General features: G+C 38.4%; 1 protein-coding gene across 5 annotated transcripts in view; it reads right to left on the bottom strand.

Moving 5' to 3' along the window:
• Nucleotides 1-2,983: 2,983 nt before the first annotated feature.
• Nucleotides 2,984-24,532, bottom strand: part of LOC146574897 (metabotropic glutamate receptor 4-like) — a 198,429-nt gene continuing 176,880 nt past the window's right edge. For 4 of the 5 annotated variants that reach the window (XM_085274948.1, XM_085274951.1, XM_085274950.1 and 1 more), the window contains 4 exons: nucleotides 23,180-23,316; nucleotides 21,086-22,021; nucleotides 7,856-8,102; nucleotides 2,984-4,757 (listed from right to left, as the gene is read on the bottom strand). In XM_085274948.1, coding sequence (XP_085131074.1) covers nucleotides 4,708-4,757; nucleotides 7,856-8,102; nucleotides 21,086-22,021; nucleotides 23,180-23,316 — 1,370 coding nt within the window. In that variant the 3' untranslated portion in view covers nucleotides 2,984-4,707. Of the gene's footprint in view, nucleotides 4,758-7,508; nucleotides 7,620-7,855; nucleotides 8,103-21,085; nucleotides 22,022-23,179; nucleotides 23,317-24,532 lie in introns of all 5 variants that reach the window. The other variant, XR_014892510.1, reaches the window with a different exon arrangement.

Genomic DNA, 24,532 nt, shown 5'->3' with positions numbered 1-24,532 from the left:
ATAATGCTGAGGAGAGATCTATATTCAAAACGGAAGCTTACTTTCTTGATTTTGCTGTCACTTTTCATATCATGAGACCACCTCATCAGAGATGTAGTTGTACATTTCTAGTGTATCATTAGCCTGTGTTGATAACCCCCTCAATGCTTATCTGAGTATTTGTATCTCCCTGTCTGCAATAACACAGTTGAGCAGATTGCACTCAATCGCTCGACAGTTGTGTCGATATGGCCACCCACACGATTTATTTTCTTGAGTGTATTTTGCTGCTGTGCTGCCGAACAACATCTCAAGTTGTCCCAAATATTGTTCTTTCAGAGTCAGACGCATTGAAGCAAGGACAGGCCAGCTGTTGGCAGAATAACACATTCACACTCGCATGTCTCCTGCAAAGTTGGGACGAAAGTCCATAGTTTCAGACACCCAAGTCTTTGATGGGCTGAAGATTCTGATTGCACCATCATTTGAAAAAGTCATTAAACTAGATTTATTTCTTTTTGTCTTTTGTATCAATCATGAATTCAGCTATTATAAGTTCTATTAGTCAGACATCATATATCATCCACATAACTATCTCTCTAATAAACACTTTGACTGTCTCAACAAAGGTTAAATCTGTCTACTTCGAGTTTGGTGGATTTGTCGTTGAGAACCAGAATAAGTGTTGAGTTCAGTTGTTTGGTGCTGAGTGCTGATCTTATTTTTGGGCTGTATTCTACTGGAACTCAGTGGTTAGAGCATTTAACTCCTGCTGCAAGATATCATTGCCACTGGCAAATGTTTGATGTCAGGAATATTTTGTTACCTCAAAGATAATGTCACACTTAGTTCACTTAAGTGTACTTATCTATTTGCTTCTTACTGTATTAATTATATGTATTAGGATGACATTTGTTAAAGTAGTCTGATGGGGTGAGCCAGAGACAATCATTATCTTGACACCATTATGACAAAATAACTTGTCATGGTCCTGCGTCTGTGACCCAGTGTTTGATTTATATTCTTTGTTTTAGTTGTATTACTCATTCTGTTTACTTGCCTCCCCTATGTCCATGTTCAGTGTGTTGTCTGTCCTGTCTTTCATGTATGTTAGTTCTGTCGCCATGTTTGTTCATCTGTTTTCCAGTCGTGTCGCTCACCTCTTCTGTTTTCTGTATTCAGTCAGACCGTCTTAGTGTGTGTCCCATGTTTCTGTTTTTACTTTGATAGTCTCCTGTCCTGTGTGCATTACGTTCAGTCTTGTTTCTGTGCTGTTAATCTGATTAGCTCCAGCTGTGTTTCCCTCCTGTTTCCCATCCCTTCGTTATCCTCTGTGTATTTAACTCCTCTGTATGTTGTCACGTTTTCCACATTGCTGTGTGTTTCCCCAAGCTCCTCAGTTTTGCTCATTACTCTTAGTTTTCTCCTAGCTCCTAGTTTCTTAGTTCAGTTTCCCAGGTTCCAGTTTAAGTTTTGTTTCCTTGTTTTAGTGTTTGGTCCTACAGCAATAAAAGCTGCCTTCCTTAGTTAATACCTTTGTGTTCAAGTCCTGCATTTGGGTCCTACCTCTGCTTGCTCATAGCACATCCATGACATCATCAGTCAACAATTACGTTACTGTATTTGATGCAGTAATGTAGTTGTTCAAACATACATTTACAATAACAAATATAGCTCAAGATTGCTCTGGTGGCAGGCATTGCAAAAGTCCAATTTTGTTTGCTTTTCTTAGAAAACACAAAACATAAAAATGTAGATCTGATTGTCTGCAGTTGGCTGCGTTTTATGGAATATTACTGCCACCACTTGCTGATAAGCAGAACAGAATCAAAAAGGAGAGATCCACTTTCAGACACATACATATTGCAAACTGTGTTTTGGTGCTAAATATGTAAAATCATTTATGTCATGAACTGATAAACTAATACAATTCTCACCATATTGTTGGTTTGAATTTAGCAGTATATCAGGATTAGTGATAATGATTCCAAACAGCATGTAGTGTACCACTGATTCATTATGATCACCTCCCATTTGCTGTGCCCTTCTTCAGCTGTTTCACATTAAAAGTTTTCAAACTGAAGTTTTTACCATTTAGAAGATACTGCAGTTTTTGAATTGAATGGTTGTTTTATCAGTTGTAGTTTAAATGTATGGATTTACTGAGGTCTGGTATAGGGTGTCAAGTTATGTAGATCAGATCAGTCTTATTACATACCTGCACTGTTGGTGAAGTTAAATGAATTGTAATAAACATTTGGACAGTGTATGCTTATATCTTGTGTTTTTAAAAGCATGAGAGATGTACAAACATGTCTTGTGATCTACTTTTTGGATCATCTCCAGTAGTCATTAGAAAACCTACTGAGATGGAGGACTGATTGTTGACGGGTTTTCTTCCAGATCTATTAATAATGATGATTCTAATAATGTGCTGATAATGTACTGAAGTGCGTCATTTTTTCTGTGCTCTGTTTCTTCTTGCTCTTGCTATGCAATGACTGTTATTTTCCAAGCCTTTTGTTGTATTGTGGGCTCACACTATCAGGGAGGCGTGGAGAAGATGATAGATGCAGAGAGCTTTCTGCATGCAAAAGCCTTGGATGAAAGTAGGGGCTCCCCATTCATTTAAAATAATTTCATGTTTCCTTCCACCAACTCTGTGTCCTTCCAGCACTATTATCAGAGCAATGTGGCAACGTGTTATTCAGAGGATGGCACCCATTGTCTTGTTTTCTTCAGGGCGGACAAACACTTTACATTGGGAACAAAGTACACACTCACTCACACAGAAGTGCTGCCAATCATTTAGCTAGGGATATTGTAAGTTTGCTAATGTATCATTTTCTCTCTTTTCTTTTTTTAAACTCAAGCAACATATGTACAAGACCAGACAGGAACCGTTAATGATAACCTGTTGAAAAACTGAACAAAGACAAAAAATAATAAACAAACCAATTTTCAACTTTCTTGAATTACAGAAATGTGAAAATGGACAATGATGTTTTAAAACATTTTTAATAGAAATAAAATTTTGTATAAAAAAAAAAAACTAAACATGCTTCACACACTTCATTAGTTTTCATGAGGTTTAACAAATACATAGCTAGCCAGGCACTGTATCCTTTTGTATTTTTTCCCCAATTTTAAGATATGTCAGGACATAAAGCAGACATCATCAATCTATTTAATAACATACATTAACTTACCATTTAATTTGGTCAGCACTCACATTTTATTCTGCAACACAAATGGTGTTGAAAGTAATACAGAGGGAGGCATGAAAAGCAGCATTGAATTCACAACACAAATGACCCCACAATATTTTCCCCAAGACAATAGAGGGCTTTTATACTGCACGGAGCCAACCCTTAATCTGTTCTGCCAACTCGGAGTGATTGATAGAGATATTGTATAGTTTTGCAATTAGAATTTCATTTGCTAAAATGCCTTACAACTTCCTGACACCTCCTCCTTATCACAAGAGTGCCTGAAGAGGACATGATTTTTTTTTTTCAGTAGCTGGTCCATTATGGATATCACCTTCAGGGTATATTGCATGATCCTCTCAAGGGCATACTTCATCTTAATTCCCCTACTAATGGATCTGTACAGCTAAGCTTTACCCTTACACTATGAATGTGTGAGAATAGCTGGTGGCAGTGGTGGTAGGGTCATCCTGGATAACAGCTCACAGTGAGATCTCCTGGCTAAAACACTGTTTATTTTAACCATGAGCCACTGTTTCAAAGCACATACAGATATGCAGAGGGCAGTGGCAGCCTTGGGCTAGCTGGTAATACAAATCATGGCCTTACTGTAGCACAGATAAACAATCACTCACTAGACCTTCACCATTTGAGAACAGTTTTTAACGTACAATAGGCCCAAACAATTTTAAACAACACTGCAACAGAGTTTAAACGCATTCCTTTTTTTTCCCTTTTGTTTTTTTAAACAACACAACACAGGATGTTAAAACTGGCATGCTCAAAATCAGCAGAGACCATTTTATATGTGTAGTCATTCTTATTAACTCATCGGCAACTTGGAAGAGGAAATCAAAATACATGGAGTCTGGTAAAGATCTGTTGCATTGTTGTGACGATCAATATTTCCAGTCATTTGACTCACGAGACCAGAACACATTTAGAAATAAAAACAAACACAAGCCCCTCTCAGAGATCCATAGACCATGTTTGCATGCCTTTTTGGTGTTGATTAATCCCTTGTGATGCCTTGAGGATTTGAAGATTAATTATAATTCACAAAACTGGCAAACGACATTAAGAACCTGAACATATTCTTACTCGTAGTTCAGTTTCAGTCAGTGCTGCGAAAGATGACGGAGAAGTCTTTAAAAGAGGGCATAGCTGAAATGTAAACACAGAAAAGGAAAGCTCCATCCTTCAGTCTATAGGCCTCTGCCATGCAAATATTTTCATTTTTCTTTTATGTATTCTTCTGAGGCAGACCAAAGATGGAACCTTAAAATTGTGCTGTTATCTGTTCTGGTCCCAAGTTTTGTCCATCCCTGCATCTCATGTGCTCTTTCCACACAATGCCGCGTCTTTGTGCAATATTTCTCTGATCTCCACCCGGAAAAAATACATATCTATTTAATTTATTTGACTTTATTTATTTTTGCCGGATGCTTGAAATTCCACTGCATGTTTTGTTTTCTTTGCTGGGACGGAAATCCTGAATCGTGATAACATCCTTTGTCCTTCAGATTGCATGGTTGCTGTAGCTGATGTAGGTTTGCTTTGTTGAAAACGCTGAAAGAGACGAAATGAGAAGGAAGAGTCAGAGTTTAATACAGTTGAGGTAAAGTTTGTAACCTAAGAAAGGGAGCTGATTTGGGCATGAAGCTCTTTTTGTTTAGCGCTCTTCCTGTAGTAACAAGAGTAAGAAACTGCTACACAGGGCTGAAAAAATGTGTTTAGTTCCTGATTGGTTATGATATTACGATCCTATTAAAAATTCCCTAGTTCTCAGGTCATGTTATTCCCCTCAGCATGTGCCAAATGTAACTATTACCTTTAGCTACCACCACCATTTTTTTCCCTCACAGCTATAGCTATCAGGAGTTAACTTTCCAGCTGTCTCCCCGGACCATGTTAGCTGATTCTCTGAGTGGGAGCAGATAAATCCTGACATATCGCCACTAGATCTCAGCATTGGGGGGAGCTGGCCCAGACAGGAATTTTTCAATTTCATCAAGCCATATATCCACACTGGCGATGACAATGACAAATGGCACTCATTCAAATAGCCATACACTGTATAGCCCCCTGTAAACGGTAACCCCATCAGGATAATTTGCTGCTGGCTATCAATTCAGCGTCTCTGCCTTCTCGACACTTATTTTAACAAAAGGCCCTTTTAACCATCCACACAAACATGAAGCAAGAATGGAATTAATGCTGCTCTGTTTGGATGCATGTAGTTTTTGTGACAGGCCTCACACCATTGTGCTATTGTTACTGCAGAGCATTCTGATAAGTTTTACATTGATTTCTGGTTTTGTGCTAACAGTAAATATATGTCAGCTATTTTATTCTCCTATGAAAGGAAACAGCTGTCAATACCTGTGGTTTTGACCACAGACTGATAAAAACCTTTTCCAGCTTAAGGCAAGAAGAGTGTTTTGAATGCCACTTGAGTAATTTCTGCTGACTCAATTGCTGAGGTCATTATTTACCTCACTAATATAAATCCACAGTGCATCACAGGAGTGCCAAGCATTGAGATTAGGAGGCATACACAGTGATTCAGCTGCTTTATAAAAGATAGTCACACCTTTCTTGTTTTTTTAATAATGTGTGCAAATGCTAGGCTTTGATTAGTGATTCAATAATTTATCTATTGATTATTATTTCAGTTTATATATAGCATGTCAGTAAATAGTAATGAATGCAGATAGATTTTCCAGTCCGATGGCTTCATTTTACAGGATAGAGCAAGTAAATATTTGCATTATAATGAATTATAAGCAATGGTTGCATGACAAAAATCAACAGTTTAAGTCAGAGATAAACTGAAAATTATTAGAAACCCAGTTCCACACAAGAACTGGAACGCTATATAAAATATAAATAAAGCAGGATTCAAACAGATAGAAATAGAAAACACAAAGTTTACACGGAGACATTTTAATATTTGATGAATTAGCTCATTTTCCAATTAGTTGGCAGTAACATGTCTCAAAGTTTGAACAGGGATAACAAAATGTTAGAAAAGTGGTATTGCACTACAAAAACTACTGGAGGGATATTTTGCGATTGATTGGGTTAACTGGCAACAAGACAACTACGGATACTGGATGCCTGTGCTGGCATTTCTCCTACAGTGTTGCTATCAGTGTGTGAAGAGTGGGAGAAGAGGGTTGCATTGACAATCCAACACACTGGGCAGCACATTGAACACATTTTATAAGTGGTCAGAAACTTGTAAATAACTCATGAAAGAATAAAGTTATGTTGAAACCAAGCACACCATTGTTTTTCTTGTGACATTACCAATAAGTTTGATGTGTCACATGGCCCTCTTCCTATTGAAAAAACAAAAGTTGTATCCAAGATGGCCGACTTCTAAATGGCCACCATGGTCACCACCCATCTTGAGGAGTTTGCCCCCTCACATATACTAATGTGCCACAAACAGGACTTTAATATCACCAACCATTCCCATGTTATTACGGTGTATCCATATAAATGGCCCACCCTGTAGAATAATGGCTTTCAGAATAAAGACTTTGACTAACTCAACACCTATAATACATTTTAAATAATATCACAAAATGATTTTGAGAATCTGAATAAAGGGACAAAGGTCAGGTCTATGAACACAATTTGCTGTGCCATCTACAAATGAAGGTTAAAATTCTACAGTATGATGATTAGAAGAAACCATATGTGAAAATGATCCAGAAAAAACATTGTCTTCTCTGGGCCACAGCTCATTTGGACTGAGGCAAAATGGAAAACTGTTCTATGATAAGATGAATAAAAAATATATAATAAAGAATTTCAAAAATGTAAAAACACGGACATAGACAAGAATGGAACAACATTCCTCTCCCAGAAGTGCAGCAACTGGTGTTCTTCAGTTCCCTCATATTTACAGACTGTTTTTAACAGAAGGGAATGCCACACAGTGGTAAACACAGCTCTGTCCTAACCTTTTTTGAGACTTGCATGCTTCTAACTGGGCTGCACAGTTTGCATTAGCAGTTATTGACTCCGTGTTGGTTTCATACTGCAATTTTGTAACAACATGATCAATACAATTTTTCCCAAAACACATTTAAAAGTGAAACAATCAAATTGTATCAAATTTTAAGATGTGGTAAAGTCGTCTTCATCTTTTTAGAGAAGGCCTAAAATTTAGGCGATTGGACTTGAAGACTTTTTTAAGGACGTGTGTTACCCTCGTTTACTTGTTATTTTAGGAATAGTTTGACATTTTGGAAAACATTCACTTTAATAAAAAAAAGAAGAAGATTGATGCCAGTAATAAAATCATACCTCAATGTTTTACAGGCGTTTTAGTTCATTGCTGGACTCCAGAATATGCTTTCTAATCCATTCCTTTGTGACTTCATTCTCACACACATAATTGTGATTCCTGTAATGCTTCTTGAAAAACAATTTCCACAGCCTCACCACCAAATGAATAACAGTGTCACATTTACTAGATTCAATGAAGTGTTAAATAACATGCTATACATTTGTTAATAAGGTTGTTTTTTTTTTCACACTGCATCCTATCATTGCATCAATTTGTTTTACAGACACGGAAGGACAAAACATTCCTGAACTTAAGCCAGCAGGTTTCTAGTCAAAGCTTTCCTCATTTGCATTTTTGCTCTTACACTGTGTTTCGAGGCTTTCGCACAGCTCGGTCTTGGCTTCTCCGTTGGGTCTGAGTCCAGCCTTGGGGTTGAACTTGTTGGACATGGTGGCAGCAGTAACCACAGCCTTGAGGGTCCGTGTGCGCTTAGGCACATTCTGCTCAGGGTGGAAAAGAACCACATAGACCTTGGGCATGTAGAGCAACCCGAGGGACACTGAAGCACTCAGGCTCACAGAGATCGTCAGCGTGGTTGTTTGGATGTACATCTGCAAGAGGCAAAAACCAAACATGAATGATACAAACAGTTTAACAGTGTTTTGCATTACTGATTTTTCTGTGTGGGCAGTGGCATGTATAGTACAAGAGACATCTGCTGTGCATCATTATAATTAGAGTATTCAATGACCCATGTGTTGGTCAAGGAGTTTTTAAATGAGTATCTACTTTGTCCAGTAGAAGCTGCAAAGCTATCTAATGAAAATGATGTGTTAAACTTGTTTTAAATCAGCATCCTATCTGCTTTTATGGTGTATGTGTGCTGAGCCAGCCAGGGCCACAGTGTTTACTTAATTTTCTGCCATTCTAGTTTTAATATGACTATCACGTCCACCCTGAACACAGATTGGATCTTTTTCTGACTCATAATAAGCAGGCCCATAAAAAAAGAAACAAGCTCATGAAAATTTTACACATGGTCAAATCCTCCAAATTATGGGGGAGGGCAACAGAGTACCATCCTCATTCATTCCATTTAATTGTTTGCAGAACTGCAGCAAATTAATGAGTCATCTTTAAAGATGCAATAAGGTAGAAGAAAAGCTTATGCAATTTCTAAACATCATACTGTTGTGACTGATTGAGGAATGAGTTTACATTTGGCTAATACTGGGATACACACACACACTCTATCTATCTATAATTGATGGATCGAGATAGATAGATAGATAGATAGATAGATAGATAGAGCGAGATATAGACAAAATATATAAAATTTAATTTTTACATATATATAAAATTGAAAGTTCAGTTCACTAAAAAGGAGGAGTTTTGTTTGGATAGAAATTAAATTGTGCTTGCTGTAATTTACTACACCTCTGTAACACACAACAAGAATCTAATTATGATCATTTACCTGGTGTAACTACATAAATGTATGAATACTGTCAATAATAATAATAATAATAATAATAATAATAATGAGAGATTTTGTTGTTCCTTCAAATCCACCAAAATTGTTCCTAATGCATCAAAATTGATGGTGAGGCTTAAAATAATGTAATGGGTTATAACCTGCTGTGGGTGTAAGATTTAATATATTTACTCGGAGGATGACAGGTGCGAGTAGTAACAACAACAACAAGAAAGACTGAAACGAGAGCAGGTTTTTCATTCTTTGGTTACCATAATCACTGATTTACAAAGATAATTAAACCACAGTCGACTACAGTATTCAAATGAACACACATTTCCAACAAATCAGAATCTGTTATTTCTTGCAGGAACGATATTCGAATCAGACGATAAATCCTCTCATGCATAGATTTTTACTCACTAGTATTTTATATGTTGGTACTTTAAGAGTCAATCTTTCAAGTCAAGTTTTTCCTCATCAGGTCTCTGCTATTTTCTGATTCAACAAAAGTAACAGCTTCTCATACGTGACCTCTATTTTAATATGTTGTGTGTTTTTATTATTTTGACTCTCCACAGTGCTTTCCCTATATACTCAGCCAACCCTCTTTCCATGTGAGACTGCTGGCTGAAGAGAAGAAGGAAGAATGGAGTCAGTATTATAGAGAGACAGCTGCAGCGCTCCCCTCCCAGCTGTGGGGAGTATTAACCAGTGAACTGCTCAGGGCTTGGTTCACTGCTGCCTCAGGGACGGACTGTTGAACCCAAGCTGTTCATCACATAAACAGAACATAAAAGTGTTCTGCTGCTTTTCACCCAGGAATAATATCATCTTAAAATCCATCCTCTCGGTCACTGATTATATACCGGCACAGAATAAATAAGAACAGTAAAATGACTTTAAATCTGAGAACATTTAAAGTCTGTGTCAGAATAACATTTTTTTTAAAAATTGAAAATTATATTCTCAATCATTTCAGTTTTGGTCTGTAAAATTAATGCAACAAGGAACAAAAGACACTTAAATCATCTTTGATGTCCATACTAAAAGAAGTCAATTATCCTATGTCAGAGCTATAAAAACTTGCTTTATTTGTGGCTCAACTAATCAACTTATCAACGCAGTTCCAATAATAACTACTATGATTATGTAACTGCACCATATCTCACTGTAAATTAGGTCACGTTGAAGAACAAATATTGTTATTATCATTTAATCTAATGTAACCTTAGGTAAGGTTATTTTAAATTTTGAATATTATGTCAGCAGTGATATAAATCAGGACAATCAGTAAGCTGTCACATTGTAGAGGCTAAGAATAGAATATAAGTGGATTTAATGCCAAATAGTACAGTGTGCAAGAATAATAGTTTCATTTATATTTTACATTTAATGTGGTGATAATATACATTGGCCACTTAATTAGGTACAACTGTTCAGCTGCTCGTTAACACAAATATCTAATTAGCCAAACAGCAGCAACTCAAGGCAAGGTATGTAGAGATGATCAAGATGACCTACTTAAGTTTAAATGGAGTAATGTTTGTATTTTTGTAGGGTCTCTACAATAATACTGCTGTTGTGAATTGGTGCTATATAAATAAAATTGAACAGAATGAGGAAGAAAGGTGATTTGAAGGACAGCTAGTCAGCTAAGAACAGGGAACTGAGGCTACAGTTTCTAAAATTAGACAATACACGATTGCAGAAATGTTCCCTGGTTTTAAGAGTCTTGACTTCTACAGCAAAACATTCAGGTGGTAGCGTCAGAATTTGACATAAACATGGCTCCATTCTGTCTTATTACAACAGCTCAGTCTGGTGGTTGTGCAATGGCATGGGGGATATTTTCTTGTCATGCTTTGGGCTTCTTAGTACCAAGTTAGCAATACATCACAGCTCTGCCCGAGTATTTTTGCTGACCATGTCTATCCCTTTATGACCAAAGTGTACCCATCTTGTGATAGTTGCTTCCAGCAGCATAACAAACCATGTCATAAAGCTGAAATCATCTCAAATTGGTTTCTTGAACATGACAATGAGTTCTCTGTACTCCAGAGGCCTCCATGGTCACCAATCAATCTCAGAGCACCTTTGGTATGTGGTGGAACAGCAGAGTTACAGCATGGATGTGCAGCTAACAAATCTTCAGTAACTGAGTATCTTTTCAATATGGACCAAAATCCAAGAGGAATGTTTCCAGCACCTTGGTACATCTGTGGCAAGAATAACTGAGGCACTTGAAGACAAAAGCGGTCCAACCCAGGACTAGCATGTGTACCTAATGAAGTGACTAGTTAGTGCATGAACTGTTTTCTTTTTTAAAATAAACAATTATTTGATAATTTTACATTTTGAATCAATTGTAACAGCATTATAGACAAAGTGATAGATTTTATAGTAACTGGTACCTTCTTATAGATGAACAATGGAAAAACAAATCAGCACATTTTATAAACTAATCTCAGTCCTGCCTGTTTGTTGGTCTATGTTATAATAATATGTATATAATGTAATATGTTAGATGAAAGGAAATTATTGCCTTGACCTTACTTGAAATCAATATATTATTGTTTGGTATTTCATCAGATAACATGTGCCCTCTCTATTGCCTCATTGATGTTAGCTTACAAATGGAGTCCTTTTTTCAATGTCAGAGCACGTCCAATATTCAGTCCATTAATTTGTTTCCTCCTGATTGAAATGCACCTGAGCATTCAATGACTGGAGCAACTTGGAAGAGAAATGAAGAGAGATACCATATATCTCACACACATATCATCACACTGCCATTAGCGTAGCTTGCCTTAGGCAAAACATAACATAGAAGAAGTACTCATAGTCGCATTAATGACTGAACTAGATGGAAAGAAATCATGGAGCTATCAGTACCTGGAGGATCAGTGATGGGAAGAGTCCTGGAAATATTTACTCAAGTAAAAATGTACTTGTGTACAACAGTACTCCAATAAAACGTAGGTGAAATAATGGCATTATTAGTAAACATGGCTGTATTACACAAAAGAGGAAGCTGAAGAGCAAGGGTCACCTCCAGAATTTTTTTAATAGGTGTGGTCATATGGGGGCCAGTAAAAATATTGGCTGGGGAAATTGTGGGGGACATACAAAGTAACACAATGGGTGTCACTGGGGGCCCAGCAAATTGTTGTGGTAAAGAAAAGTAAAGAAAATTTCTTATATGGTGATAATAAGTCCAGTGAGCCACACCCAGCCTAAAGCAAGTAAATGTAGAGATAAAGCTCATAAACTGACATTTTAAATCAAAAAAGGAAGCTGCAAAATGTTTACGCACAGTGTAATGCACTCACACAAATACTATATGAAACTGAATACACTGCTTCGTGTAACAGCAGTTAGGCTGCCGTTGTATCTGCTGAATTTGCTCTTTAGTCTCAGATCCTCTGTTCCTCTAAAAAAAAAGAAGAAAAAAAATCATAACAGAAATGATAAGGTCATATTTAAATGTGGATTTCCTATTTACTCCTACACAGCTCAACTTCTGTCAAGCCAGAGAACAAGCAAATGCAGCATTAACTGAGCAACAATGGTAATGCATCCTAAATAAGCAAACGTAGCAAGCCAAAGTTTGTTAGATCGCCAGGCTAACACAAACTTAAAACATTAACAATCTGCTATACCCGTGACCTTTGAACTGAAGTCGTTACAGTTAATTAACATACAATACTTTTGCAGAAGAGGTAGTATGTAGAGTTTTTGTAAGAGAGGGCCTCTACATGGTTGTGAAAACACTGCATAATGAAGCTGTGTTGCCTTGGGCGTGAAGATGTATTAGACCATTAGATTTTTGTTTTTTTGTTGGTAACTCTGCAATTGATTTTCACATAAAAAATACACATGAAGATAACCAATAACGATAATCTACTTTCTTACAGTAATCATAGGAATTGTATTTCATTATTTTCATTCCAGCAGAAGTGATAAAGCAATTCCACACCCTGGCCTACGGTGAGTAGAGCAAAACTGAGTAAAAACATCTGTGATAACTCATAACATTAATTTGACAGCTAATAAACATGAACAGACTGCATTTTCAATTCAACCCAAGAGAGTCTCTGAGGCAGGATGCAAACAATCAAATTTATTTAAACTTGCATAATTCCCTCACTATATTAAGGTACTTTTTTTTTCTCAGCATGCTATGGAAGTACTGAGCAGAGGAGTTTGCTGCATAAGAATTCACTATAATTGCACTCTAATTAAGCCAATAAACAAATAGAACCCTTAGGGGACACAATAATATAGCTTCATGGCAGATTGTCATTTATAAAGATCACAATTCTTTGGCCTTGATTAGCTTCACGGCCTATCCACCCATTATCAAAGCACCCAGAGGTCAACAGAGGGCTGCAGTGCTTTAGGCCTAATGAAAGCAACAACTGCTCTCTGAAGTCCAAGATGTTGCTTAGCTTCCTCTGCTTCGTAGCATCAATCTTCATTATTTATTACAGAGCCTCAGGGGCATTACTGTGAATAACGCTGTTTATCTTACGACTGAGAAAAGACAAAGGGAGAAATGGGAAGGAACATGGAATGGGTGGTAACAGGTAGCAGGTATGAACACAGATTACACTGTGTAACACAAAAAAATAACAAAAAACCCCACTCCTGACTCTGGTCTGGTTGAACTGAAACTCCCACTTCTTTGTCTGACTACCACTTTAACAGCAGTTTTTTTGTTTTTTTGTCCTAACGGTGCCAATAGTGAGATGGAGACTTCATACAGAAATAAACAACCCCACTCAGTTAATCAGACGATTCATGCACTGTAATGGCAGGACCTCTTTGTGTGGGCTGATTGAATTTAAGCTGAGCCCATTGTGCTGTAGCCTCATTCCCATGCATGCTATTGTCTGCTGCCCCTCCTCCTGCCTATATCTTTGAGACAGCCGCTGATTTAGACAGTTTCTCCAGGTAAGTAGGTGTCACATCTATTCCTGAAGGTAGCATAAACACTCCATAGATAGACCAGATGTCCTCGTCTAAATGATAGAGAAAGCTTCCTATGGCATTCGTTGCATGTGTCTTGGCACCAGATGACAAATAAATGACGGTGCTTGTAATGCTGAGGCAGAGGCCTGCTGTAAACGGGTGATGAGTGCGTACACAGCTAGATAAGGTAAATCGAGACCCAAAAGAAGTGGAGCATTTAATTGCTCTGAAAGACTCGTCAATGTGGGCTGTGAAGATTTGTGCAGCCTGACATTTACAGTACAATGATTATGAGGTGTGTTTGCTTTGACATGTTAATTCCTTAAATAAGATCATTGTTTATATAACATCTCAGCAAATCAGTCACAGGCTTTATTTTAAAAAAAATAAAACAAGAAGAAGAAAATCTGGCACAGCAAAACTAGCTAACTTTCCTGCTCAACCAACAAGTTTTCCAAAATGTAATGTGTGTTCAACAGGTGAGAAATTTTATTTGTCCACACTTCCTAAAATTGTTCTGAATCTGCTTAATGATCTAACTTCCTATATTTATTCCTGTTATCCCTTTCTTCATTTCTAAATATACATATATATATATATATATATATATATATATATTGTTAAAATGATGAGTGGTCATATTATACATGACCAAATTCATAACCAATGAGGAGTCTTTCTGCTGCTGGTTCTGTGCAGTATGATGCCAATGAGAGCGTGTATCCTTAGGACAGTCATCTCAGGTACACAGCTGCTGTTCAGATCTTCTATTTATGAGGAGCAGTAAATAAGAGCAAAGTTGGCTGTAAGTGAGAGTAAGAAAAAGGCTCAAGCTGCTTGCTTTAGGCAATGGAGAAACTGTGTGCACCAACATTCCATGTAGATAAAGATTATTTTGAACCATCAAACTACCCTAACAGAGTAAAAATATGGAGTTAGAAATGGGCATAACAAGTTTCCTTTAAGGTCTTATTGGCTTTGAGCACATTCATCAGAAACAGTGACATGTAAATGGCAACTATGTCACTGTTTTCATGGTAACAGAAGAGCACCATTGGGGGCATATCCTGTCCGTTTCTCTGCGCTTCAGCTTTTCAGTTTAACTCAAGCCACCTGTAAAGGCTCTGACCACTCTGCAGTGGTAGAGTGCTGTTACAGATCATCTAGAGTTGAGGTAATGGTGGATATTTGTTTGCCCCGATGAGGCAAATTGCACTAAGTGCACTAAGACTTGGAAGATAGTCAACAATCTTATGATGGCTAGAAGTGCAATCAAGCCCATGACCATCCCTACATTTGGAATTTTAGAGTATTTAGGGTGTCAATTTAAATAGAATAGAGGACCAACACTGCAAGTGTACAAGAACAAGATGATTATTCTTTTTTCTTTTCTTTTTGCTGAGTTTTGTGCACAAAAATATTCCCGAGATTTTCAAGCAGTCTTCATTCAGACTGTGTGCTGTGTACAAACTGTGGAGTGGTTTTCTAGGAGAGTACATGGCAACAGAATCGAAAAAAAACCATTCTCAAGGACAGAACTTTAATTGGGGGGGGAAAAAACCCTTTACTCCAAGTCAGTGTAAAGTAGGAGGTCATTGAACAAAATACTCTCCATCATGGAGTATCCATCCTAACTCTCTGCAGTACACACTACAAAGACAGAAGAAGGCATTTTCCAACATGCTCATTTAGGCCCTATGTCACAGAAAATCATCAGCTCTGACAATTTTGCTGCTATTGCAGTGATATTACTGTTCTGACTGACTGTTACTGACTATTTTGAAAAAAATCATCATGGTTCTGATATTATTATTATTGTTGTTGTTGTTGTTGTTGTTGTTGTTGTTGTTATTATTAATAGCCTTAAATTTAGCTAGAAGTCCTGTATACAGCAAATTTGAACAAGAGAATTTCAACTACATGCATATCTGTATTCAGCATGTTTGGGACTCACACCGAATGCGATAGACGCGACCAAAAAGCGCCAGACGCCCCTAGCTGGTCACGTGCACATTCGCACCTCGACGCAACACCAACGCGAATTGGCTGCACTTCAAAACATGCAATTTTCACGCACATGAAGCGGAAATGTGGAAGGAAATAGTGCCAGATGGCAGCTGTCGATCTAGCCTTTGAAGAGAGAGTCTCTCTTCTCTATTTACTGTGGAGAGCAGAACAGCGGCATGAAGGACATCCTCGCTGTACCTGGGTCCATCAGGTCCTCCAGAAGAGTGAGCAGTTTGGTGAGTTTCACCACTTGCTCCAGGAGCTGCGTCTGCATGACGGACGCTTTCAGCGGTACCACCATCTTTCCCTCGCCCAGTTTGAGGAGCTGCTGTTGAGCGTCAGTCCAAGCATCGCCCACCTAAACACCTGTCCGTCTGCCTGCGGTTAGTAAAAGTGTTTAAAACGGCAGTCCTTTATCGATACCTGTGCTAATATAAGCTCATTTGAAGTCCCAGTGACTTCCCCACAACGGCTCTTTTAAGAGCCACCCACAAACCTCTAAAGAGCGTTCCTGCCTTTTCTTCTTTAAAAATTTCCTTAATAAATTACTTTGCATGTATACCTGATGCTCTGGTCGCGTCTATCGCGTTCAGTGTGAACGCACCGTAAAAATAATTTAGGGTGTCATTTGTCTTCAAGGTATTGGTATATCTCTGGCTACATCCACACTAATCAATCAATCAAGGCTTTATTCGCTACGTGCAGGTTGCCCTGCAGTGAAATAGGACCCCCCCCCGACCTTACACACACGGGGATAAAGGTCGGAGATCGGTAGCATTACAGAAAGAAAAAAAAAAACCAAAAAAAAAAAAACACAGAAATATTCACTACAATGGGAAAGTACAAGAGGAAAAAAAGAGACCTCTACTCATGCTGGGCTCCTGGGAGGACAGCATGAGAGTGTCAAGGGTAGTGTCGTGGATGAGAGAAGGAGGACCCAAACGCTGGACTCACAGGCAGGTAGGTGAAGGTGGATGTTTATTGCCGAAGGAGTGAGCAAACAGTACAGAGGGAGGAAATGGCTGGCTGACTGAATGAACAAAGGACTGACTGACTGACTGACTGACTGACTGACTGACTGACTGGACATACAGACGACATTGACATCAGACATACATCATTAATGACCCGACATTGAATGGGTAGAACAGAGGGCTTAAATACACAGACTGGTGATAATGATGATAATGAGAGACCGGTGAGTACACAGCTGAACATAATGAACTAATGATAATGGGAAGAGGACTGAACATAATGCACACAGACCAAGGCTAACACAATAAAACAGGAAGTGGAACAGGCAGTAGATAAACAGTGAACATGAACTAAGAATACTGGGTCAAAGACCCAGAAACCCTGACAGAGAGCAGGAAACAAAAAAACTCCTCTGCACAAAAAAAGCACATAAATGTCCACAGCACAACATTATGGAACACGTGACAAGCCACAGGGTCGGGTGGGTGGTGAGGAGTAATCCGAAGCAAACACAGCAGCCATCCTAATAGGTTTTCGTTTGAAAACGCATCATTTTCTCTCCGTTTTGACCTTCCGTCCACACTGAGATGGCGCTTTCCCTCACGGAAAACGCAGTGTTTTGAAACACTCTCGAAAACACATACATTTGAAAACGGTGCTTTTGCGTTGCATTGTGGACAGCAAAAACTGAGACTTTTTGAAAACGATGACACATTTTAGTCATGTGATGCAATTCCAGTGACCAGTTAAATTAAGATAGCAGAGGGCATTATACAGCGGTTGCTTTGTTTGCTCTCAAATTTTCTGTACGTTTTTGTCCATGACAGGTTAAACCACAATAAATAGCGATAGCATACACGTGGTGTGTGTGTAGTTGTCTGTCTCTTAAAACGCCAGTGATTTTCCTACAGTTTGAAATGTCATGCAATCTTGTGAATTTCATGAGTCCAGCAACTAACCACTCTTACTAGATTGTATCATGTCATCTCAACAAGAACAAATTAAGTTGTTGAATTTCATACAGATCCTACATGATTTAATTACGTTCAACCTAGAAACATGAAATTATTTTTGTTCAAATTACAAGTTAGACTTTTGTAAATGTAACAACCAGTCGAGACTGAAGAAGTCACTTCGATGAGTGACGAAACGTTTCTCCCACAAAACGCTACGTCCAGATGAATAGAATCAACTTTTGGAGCTACACGCAAGATGCTTACATAAATCCAAGAGATGCCCAATCCCTTTCCCCCCCCACTGTGTAAATGCTTCAGATAGCTTTTCTTCAAATTCTTAATTCTCACTGGCTTTTGCAACTTCGTACTCTTTTGGTACTCGCAGCAACAACTCCACCTCATCGTTAGTCCGTTTAAAAACTTGGTGCTTTTCCTCAACATTTTGCCACGACGTTTCAAAGGGCCGGAAAGTAAATAAACAACAGACAGAAATGAGGCAGATAAAAATCGTCTTGCGTTTCACGCATGTGCAGTATTGGAACATAAGCGGTTTTGGCCGTTTCAGTGTGGACTGACAACTCTGTGAAAACGACTGAAAACAATAGTGTGGACACGAGGCGTTTCCAGACGAAAACGCCTTTTCAAATCTATCCAGGCTAGTGAGGATGTAGCCTTCGTTACAAGAAACCAATGTTTCCATGTTCTGTGGACATTCATCTGCTTTGACCTCTGCCTTCTTAAGACTTTTATGTATTTTTCTACAGCAATATCTTAATACGGGCTCTTGCTCTCAAGGGACAAAACTCATTCTGATTCATTAAGTTACATCCGATCTTTGTTCCCATTATTTCTAAATGCTTGGTAAAAAAAAACAAAAAAAGAAACCAAAAAAACATTTGCAGTAGCAGTATGCTGTGTGGTCTGACAAAGCTACAAACCATATTGGAGAGTAACTTAAATTAAGTTTTTCAGACTCAACACTCAACAGCCCTTTTGGGTTATATATTAAATATGATTATTCTCTCTCAAATGAGGAAAGAAAAAAATGTAGGACATTTCCCTGAAGCTAAACTTCCATTTTGTGTTCCATTTTGTGCTTTACCTTAACATAGCTCAGGGCCAAAGTAAAAGTTTTCTAAATGATAAAAGTAAAACTGTCCTCCAGCCATAGTGTGTACAGTTTTCCACAGGAAATAATAATTAATAAGTGACTCATGTAATTTAGATCAAGAAAAGTGTTTTATATTAAGACTGGGTGAGAAAAGTTTTCAGGGTTTGTAAATTAAATTCATCTGAGGTAAGGAACAAAAAGTAGGACTTCACATACGCTTCAAAGATTTTTTTTTTCACTTCTATTTTACTATTCAAAGCCAGGCTAGCTAATGGATTACCTCATCCTCTAAAAAAGCTGTTCAATCTCTCTGTGATTGTATAATTCTCTTTCATCTTCAGAGAGAGGAGATGGAATGATTAAACAAAGAACTCGCTGATCTCCGCGGCTGGTGTTGACATGCGACTTCAGATGTGCAACACTCACATTAAAAAATAATGTGGGCTTTGCACTTGGACCAATTCTTCTTTACTATGTATGCTACGTGTATGATAATGAAAAATGTATAGTGACGACAGCTGATGGTTGTTTTTCCCCTCTGACTATATTGAGGAAATGTAACATTAATCAAGCAATATGTGTGAAACTCAACTGGTCTCTCAGTTTTCAGCATCTAAATGCTGTTGTCTGCACTTTTTCTGTTCATGCTAGTTAACATTTGGGGTAAGAGAAAGCCTGTAGCTTGGCCTTCATAGTATTAATGCAACATGCAGCATATGAAAATAAGTCATTGTACTGCCAATCACATAATGCATAAATATAATACAATTGGCTACAGTCATATGCAGATTTTCTGCAATGCCGCAAACTACAGAAATTGGGAGGGGGCGGGGTGTGCTCTGAACCACAATACACACTTTTCTTCCCACCAAGCTAACTATCACAGCCAGTTTCCAGGCCAGCATTTTGATGCATTGTTTTGTTTAATCCCAAATGGAAGAAGGTAAGGATTAATTTGTTGCATCTGTCAGACCCATGCTGGCACTGCTGATAGTGTCCGTGCCAGTTTTAGGGCTTTTTTTGTTTTTTTGTCTCACCACTGCCCTCTCTTGTAGCCATCAAGCCCCTTTTGTTACACTGCCAAAACACCTCTTTCAACTGCATCAACACATTGCTATTGTGTCATTGTTGTACCCCTTTGGCTTTGTCCCCAGACTTTCTCCTCTGAATGTGAGGTCCAAGCCCAACCTTCATTTCCATGTCCCATTTGGATCCCTCTTGACCTCAGTGCTCCTGCTGAACACAGTCCAGGTCTATGGTTCAAGAGGTCGGGCACATTGATTTGACATGGGAATAAGAGTGTGAGCTTGTGTTTATGTAAACAGCTCATGGTTCCCTAATGCACTGTGGCATACAGCTGTCACATATATGTGAGTCACAGGCTTGTGAGTTGCCTTCAGAGTTATTACAGAAACATTTACATTACTTTATGTGTACACGTTGCAGATTCTGTATTCACAAGCATCCTCTTTTAAGTTCTTGGTTTTTATAATTACTGGTACTTCACAAAATGTTTAAAAATTACAGAACAGCAGTAAGGAAAACTGAGTAGAACCATAATTTAGCCTTTTCATTATATTAAGTATATAATTAGATACATATTTAACATTCAAACAGCACTTTAATTCAGCAGACTTGGTGGATCTAATTATAAATGCTTAATACTGCAGGAAGGCTTAACCCAATGGTCACCCCACCGCCCACAAGAGGTTGAATAACTGGATAGAGCAGTAGAGAAAATCTTTTCTATAATCTTTGTTTCATGTCTTTCTTGATAATTGCGATATTCTAATAAACCAAGATAAAGACAATTGTTAAAGGAAACTAGGGAAACCAGGTAATACTGGTTGAAGTCAGTCTGTAAACCCGCTATGGGTTTGTTATGATAAGACTACTTCTGCTTTACATGGTCACCAGCGTACAATTATTTGTGAGGTTATTTTTGTCTTCTAAGTAAATGTCAAGAAATATGAATGCCAAAAGCCACGCTAATAGGTGTTAAAGATAGTTTTGTGTAGCTGCATGTCTAAGCATTTCTTAAAAGAAACTGACAGGCAAAAAATACAAATTGCACTCCAGTATTAGTTGTAAGCTTACCTTTTCTGTTGATTGTGATGTGCCAAAGAAGATTGGGATGAATGCTAGCCAAATAATGCAGGTGGTGTACATAGTAAAACCAATTGGTTTGGCCTCATTGAAGGTCTCCGGCACCCCTCTGGTTTTAATGGCATACACTGTGCAAGTGACCATGAGCAGCATACTATAGCCAAGCAGGCAGATGAGGGACAGGTCAGAGATGTCACACTTGAGCACACCACGAGCCATCGCTGGGTTAGAGGTTCTCTGGTCCTCATAGTCAATAATAGCTTTGGAGGGATCCACAACAAACCAGATGCACACCCCGACCAGCTGCACCGAGGCTAGGGTGAACGTGATGACTAGCTGTGAGGCTGGAGAAATGAACTTTGGCGCGCTCACAGACATACTACCCTGCTCGAAGATGCGGTAAATACGATTGGTTTTGGTAAGCAGAGCAGCATAACTAATGCTCATCCCCAGACCCAAGAAGATCCGACGAAGGGAGCAGATTACGACATCAGGGGCAGAGATCATCAGGAACGTTGTGGCATAGCAGAGAAAAATGCCAGTTAGCAGGACATAGCTTAGCTCCCGGCCTGATGCTTTCACAATTGGAGTGTCATTGTAGCGAACGAATGTGACCACCACAAACAAAGTGGCCATGATGCCAATGACTGCAACAAACACAGGGATGACTGCCCACGGAGAGCTCCACTCCAGCTTAACAATGGGGATTGGAACGCAGCCTGTGTGATTCTCATTGGGCCTCAAATCAAAGTGACACATCTTACACGTGTAGGTGTCTGCCTGGTATTGATAGCCATCGCAGCGTTCGCAGTGCCAACAGCAAGGGATGCCCTTCACAATCTTCTTGCGCTCACCAGGGCGACAGGCCTGGCTGCAGATTGAGGAAGGGATCTGACGGACACCACCGGGCCACTGCATTGAACGAACCTATGAGGGAGGCAGAGGAATGTGGAAAGGGATGAATGGACAGATAGAGAGAGAGAAGAAACATCTGAGAAAAGATTTTTAGTGTACAAAGCTCACTGAATTGCATACAGCTGAGATAGGTACAAAAGGGTGCTTTATTGATCCAAAATGGTCATCAGAAGCTCTGGAAGCCAAGGAGAATTCGTGTTTTTGGTTCTCTGTATTTATTTGGGTGAGAAGTTGAAAAAAGGCAAACTATTCAAGTATTCCTCATACATTCAGCAAAATCTTTCAGTGGTAAGTCAACTTTTCTGAAGGGCAAGTCTGAGAGGAAAAGAGAAACGCAATGTTTGTCCTGCAGTGAACTAATGGCACAATTCCTGTATTTTTTTTTTTTTGGCTTTGGCAATTTTTTGTGTTAAAAATTAATCAAAGTAGAAAGAGATGTCTCATTTCAAAATATTATTCCCCTTTGTGGATTTTACAGTTTCCTAAGCATACTTTGGAGGATAAATTAAATTCATCATTTGAAACAAGGTCTACTCCCTTTAATGTTATCGGTTTTATTTAATTGTGCCAGTTCATTCAAAGGCAGTAAATTTGTCTTTAAATGTGTATTTAATTGAGAACTCAAATAACACTAATTAAATACTGCTGGCACATTTTACAGTAGGTGCCTACAAATACCTTACCTTTCTTTTTTTCTTTCAGCACATGTTGTTGAAAGAGGTGAAGAAGACAAAGCTCCCCTCAGCCGGCCTCATGTGTTCAATTGAACTCATTTGCCTGCCCAAGGCCCCCTCTTCATTTTGTGAAAACATAATTTGTTTGAGTCCTTTATGTAATTTACTGTTATAATACTGTTACTTCATCACACTGCCTGCCCACAGTATTGTTTTTGGAAGTCAGTGATGCCGTCTGCTGTCTGATATTAAATATGTCTGTCCGTAAGCTCCCGTGGCTTTCTTTTCATCACAGTCCATTCTGTTAATCATTTAAAGTGCCCCCTGGATATTTACACCTTTGAAGATAGAACTGAGCACTGTGAAATGGTTTAGAGGGGTTAGAGATCTAACATGCAGCTGCAGAGCTGAAGTAACCTTTCGGAGGATTTTCATTGCAAACACTGACACAAACATAAGTTGTAGGGGACACAGAATAGAAAATGCCAGTGCTCACATTCAGATGGAGTTGATCCGCCCAGTGACCAATAATTTTGTACTCGGCTGTTCGGTTTCTGATCTGGTATTGGTAGATCTCATAGCGTCCAGGGGCATCTCCGTTTTCATTGAAGAGCACTGGGTTGCCAGCTATGCCTGAGTGAGAGAACAAAAATATTTATCATCATTATCTGTTTTTTTGTGTTCTGTGTGTGCTTTTTTACAATTTTTCAGTTCTTGTGCTCATGGGTGATTTTATAGTGTACAATAATTCATCAATATGTGGAAAGTAAGGGTGTGGAGGAGGTGGAGATCCATCAAAGACCAGCAAAGTTCTGAATGAACCATCCAGTCTTGGATTACTGACCACATTTTCACTGAGTTCAGTAACTGAAAGCAATGGTGACTTCTGTTTTTAGCTTTTGGCTAGTTGACAGTTGCTTCCACTACATTTCTACTTGGCTGTAGGTGGGATTAAGTGTAAATACATAACGATCCTGCACATGTAGCTACCAGAGAATGGAAATTGAGACAAATGTTATTTTTCCATTGTAGTTTGCACTGGCTAAAAGTGGTAGGACAGATATGTCAACATGCAAACTTCTTAAACACAACAAAACAGAATCTGAAAGAACCAAGTAAAGTGAAGACAGCAGTGTGTGTTTATCAGAGTTCTCATCTTAAACATAATCAAATTTTCCAGTTTCCTAAGCTTATCGATCTTGGCAATTAAACCCATATATGGTAGAATAAATAAAAAATACATAAGAATCTGACAATTAGAATTAGAATTTTCATGGTTCTCTTTTATCACTTTGTTTTGTTTCTGTGGGGTTTTTTTTTAAGAAAAATCCATTATCAGTGCATCTCACTGCACACAAGAAACCTTAAGAGCCTGCCTTCTTCTTACAGCAAACTGGCTGTAAACAGTTGGAGTTGAGCAGGAAGTTCAGAGATAGAGTACTGACCGCATTTTGTACTGATTTTTCTGTCAACTAAGGTGGGCTATAATTTATCTTTCCAATAATGACTCTAAATAATATTCCTGTGTTCCTGTTTTATGATAAGTATGTTAATCACAGTATGGTATTCATAGAATGGTCTTCCTTGGCCAGAGAATGGCGTAAATGCTTCTTTTTATTTTATTTTATTTTAATTTAGGCCACTTGTGGTTTAACATTAAGTCTCCCAAAGACAATTAAAATCTCAGTTAAGACGAAAAAGGTAAACCTGGCCAATTGCTGCTGATGGATTTTCTGCTGATGAGAATTTTTTTTGTCCTTGCTCTTTGTTTCAATTCTGGGGAAGCGGCACTGTAATCCACGTCTCGATGAGTCAGCCCTGTTGGATTAAGGCATTACTGTTTTACTCA

The sequence above is a fragment of the Mchenga conophoros genome, linkage group LG5 (assembly GCF_057382185.1).
Source record: "Mchenga conophoros isolate Kocher_MC1m ecotype Shallow Benthic linkage group LG5, M_conophoros_male_GT1.1, whole genome shotgun sequence".
Taxonomy (NCBI): Eukaryota; Metazoa; Chordata; class Actinopteri; order Cichliformes; family Cichlidae; genus Mchenga; species Mchenga conophoros.
Note: the sequence above shows the minus strand (reverse complement) of the source record. Positions and strands in the feature narration are given on the sequence as shown.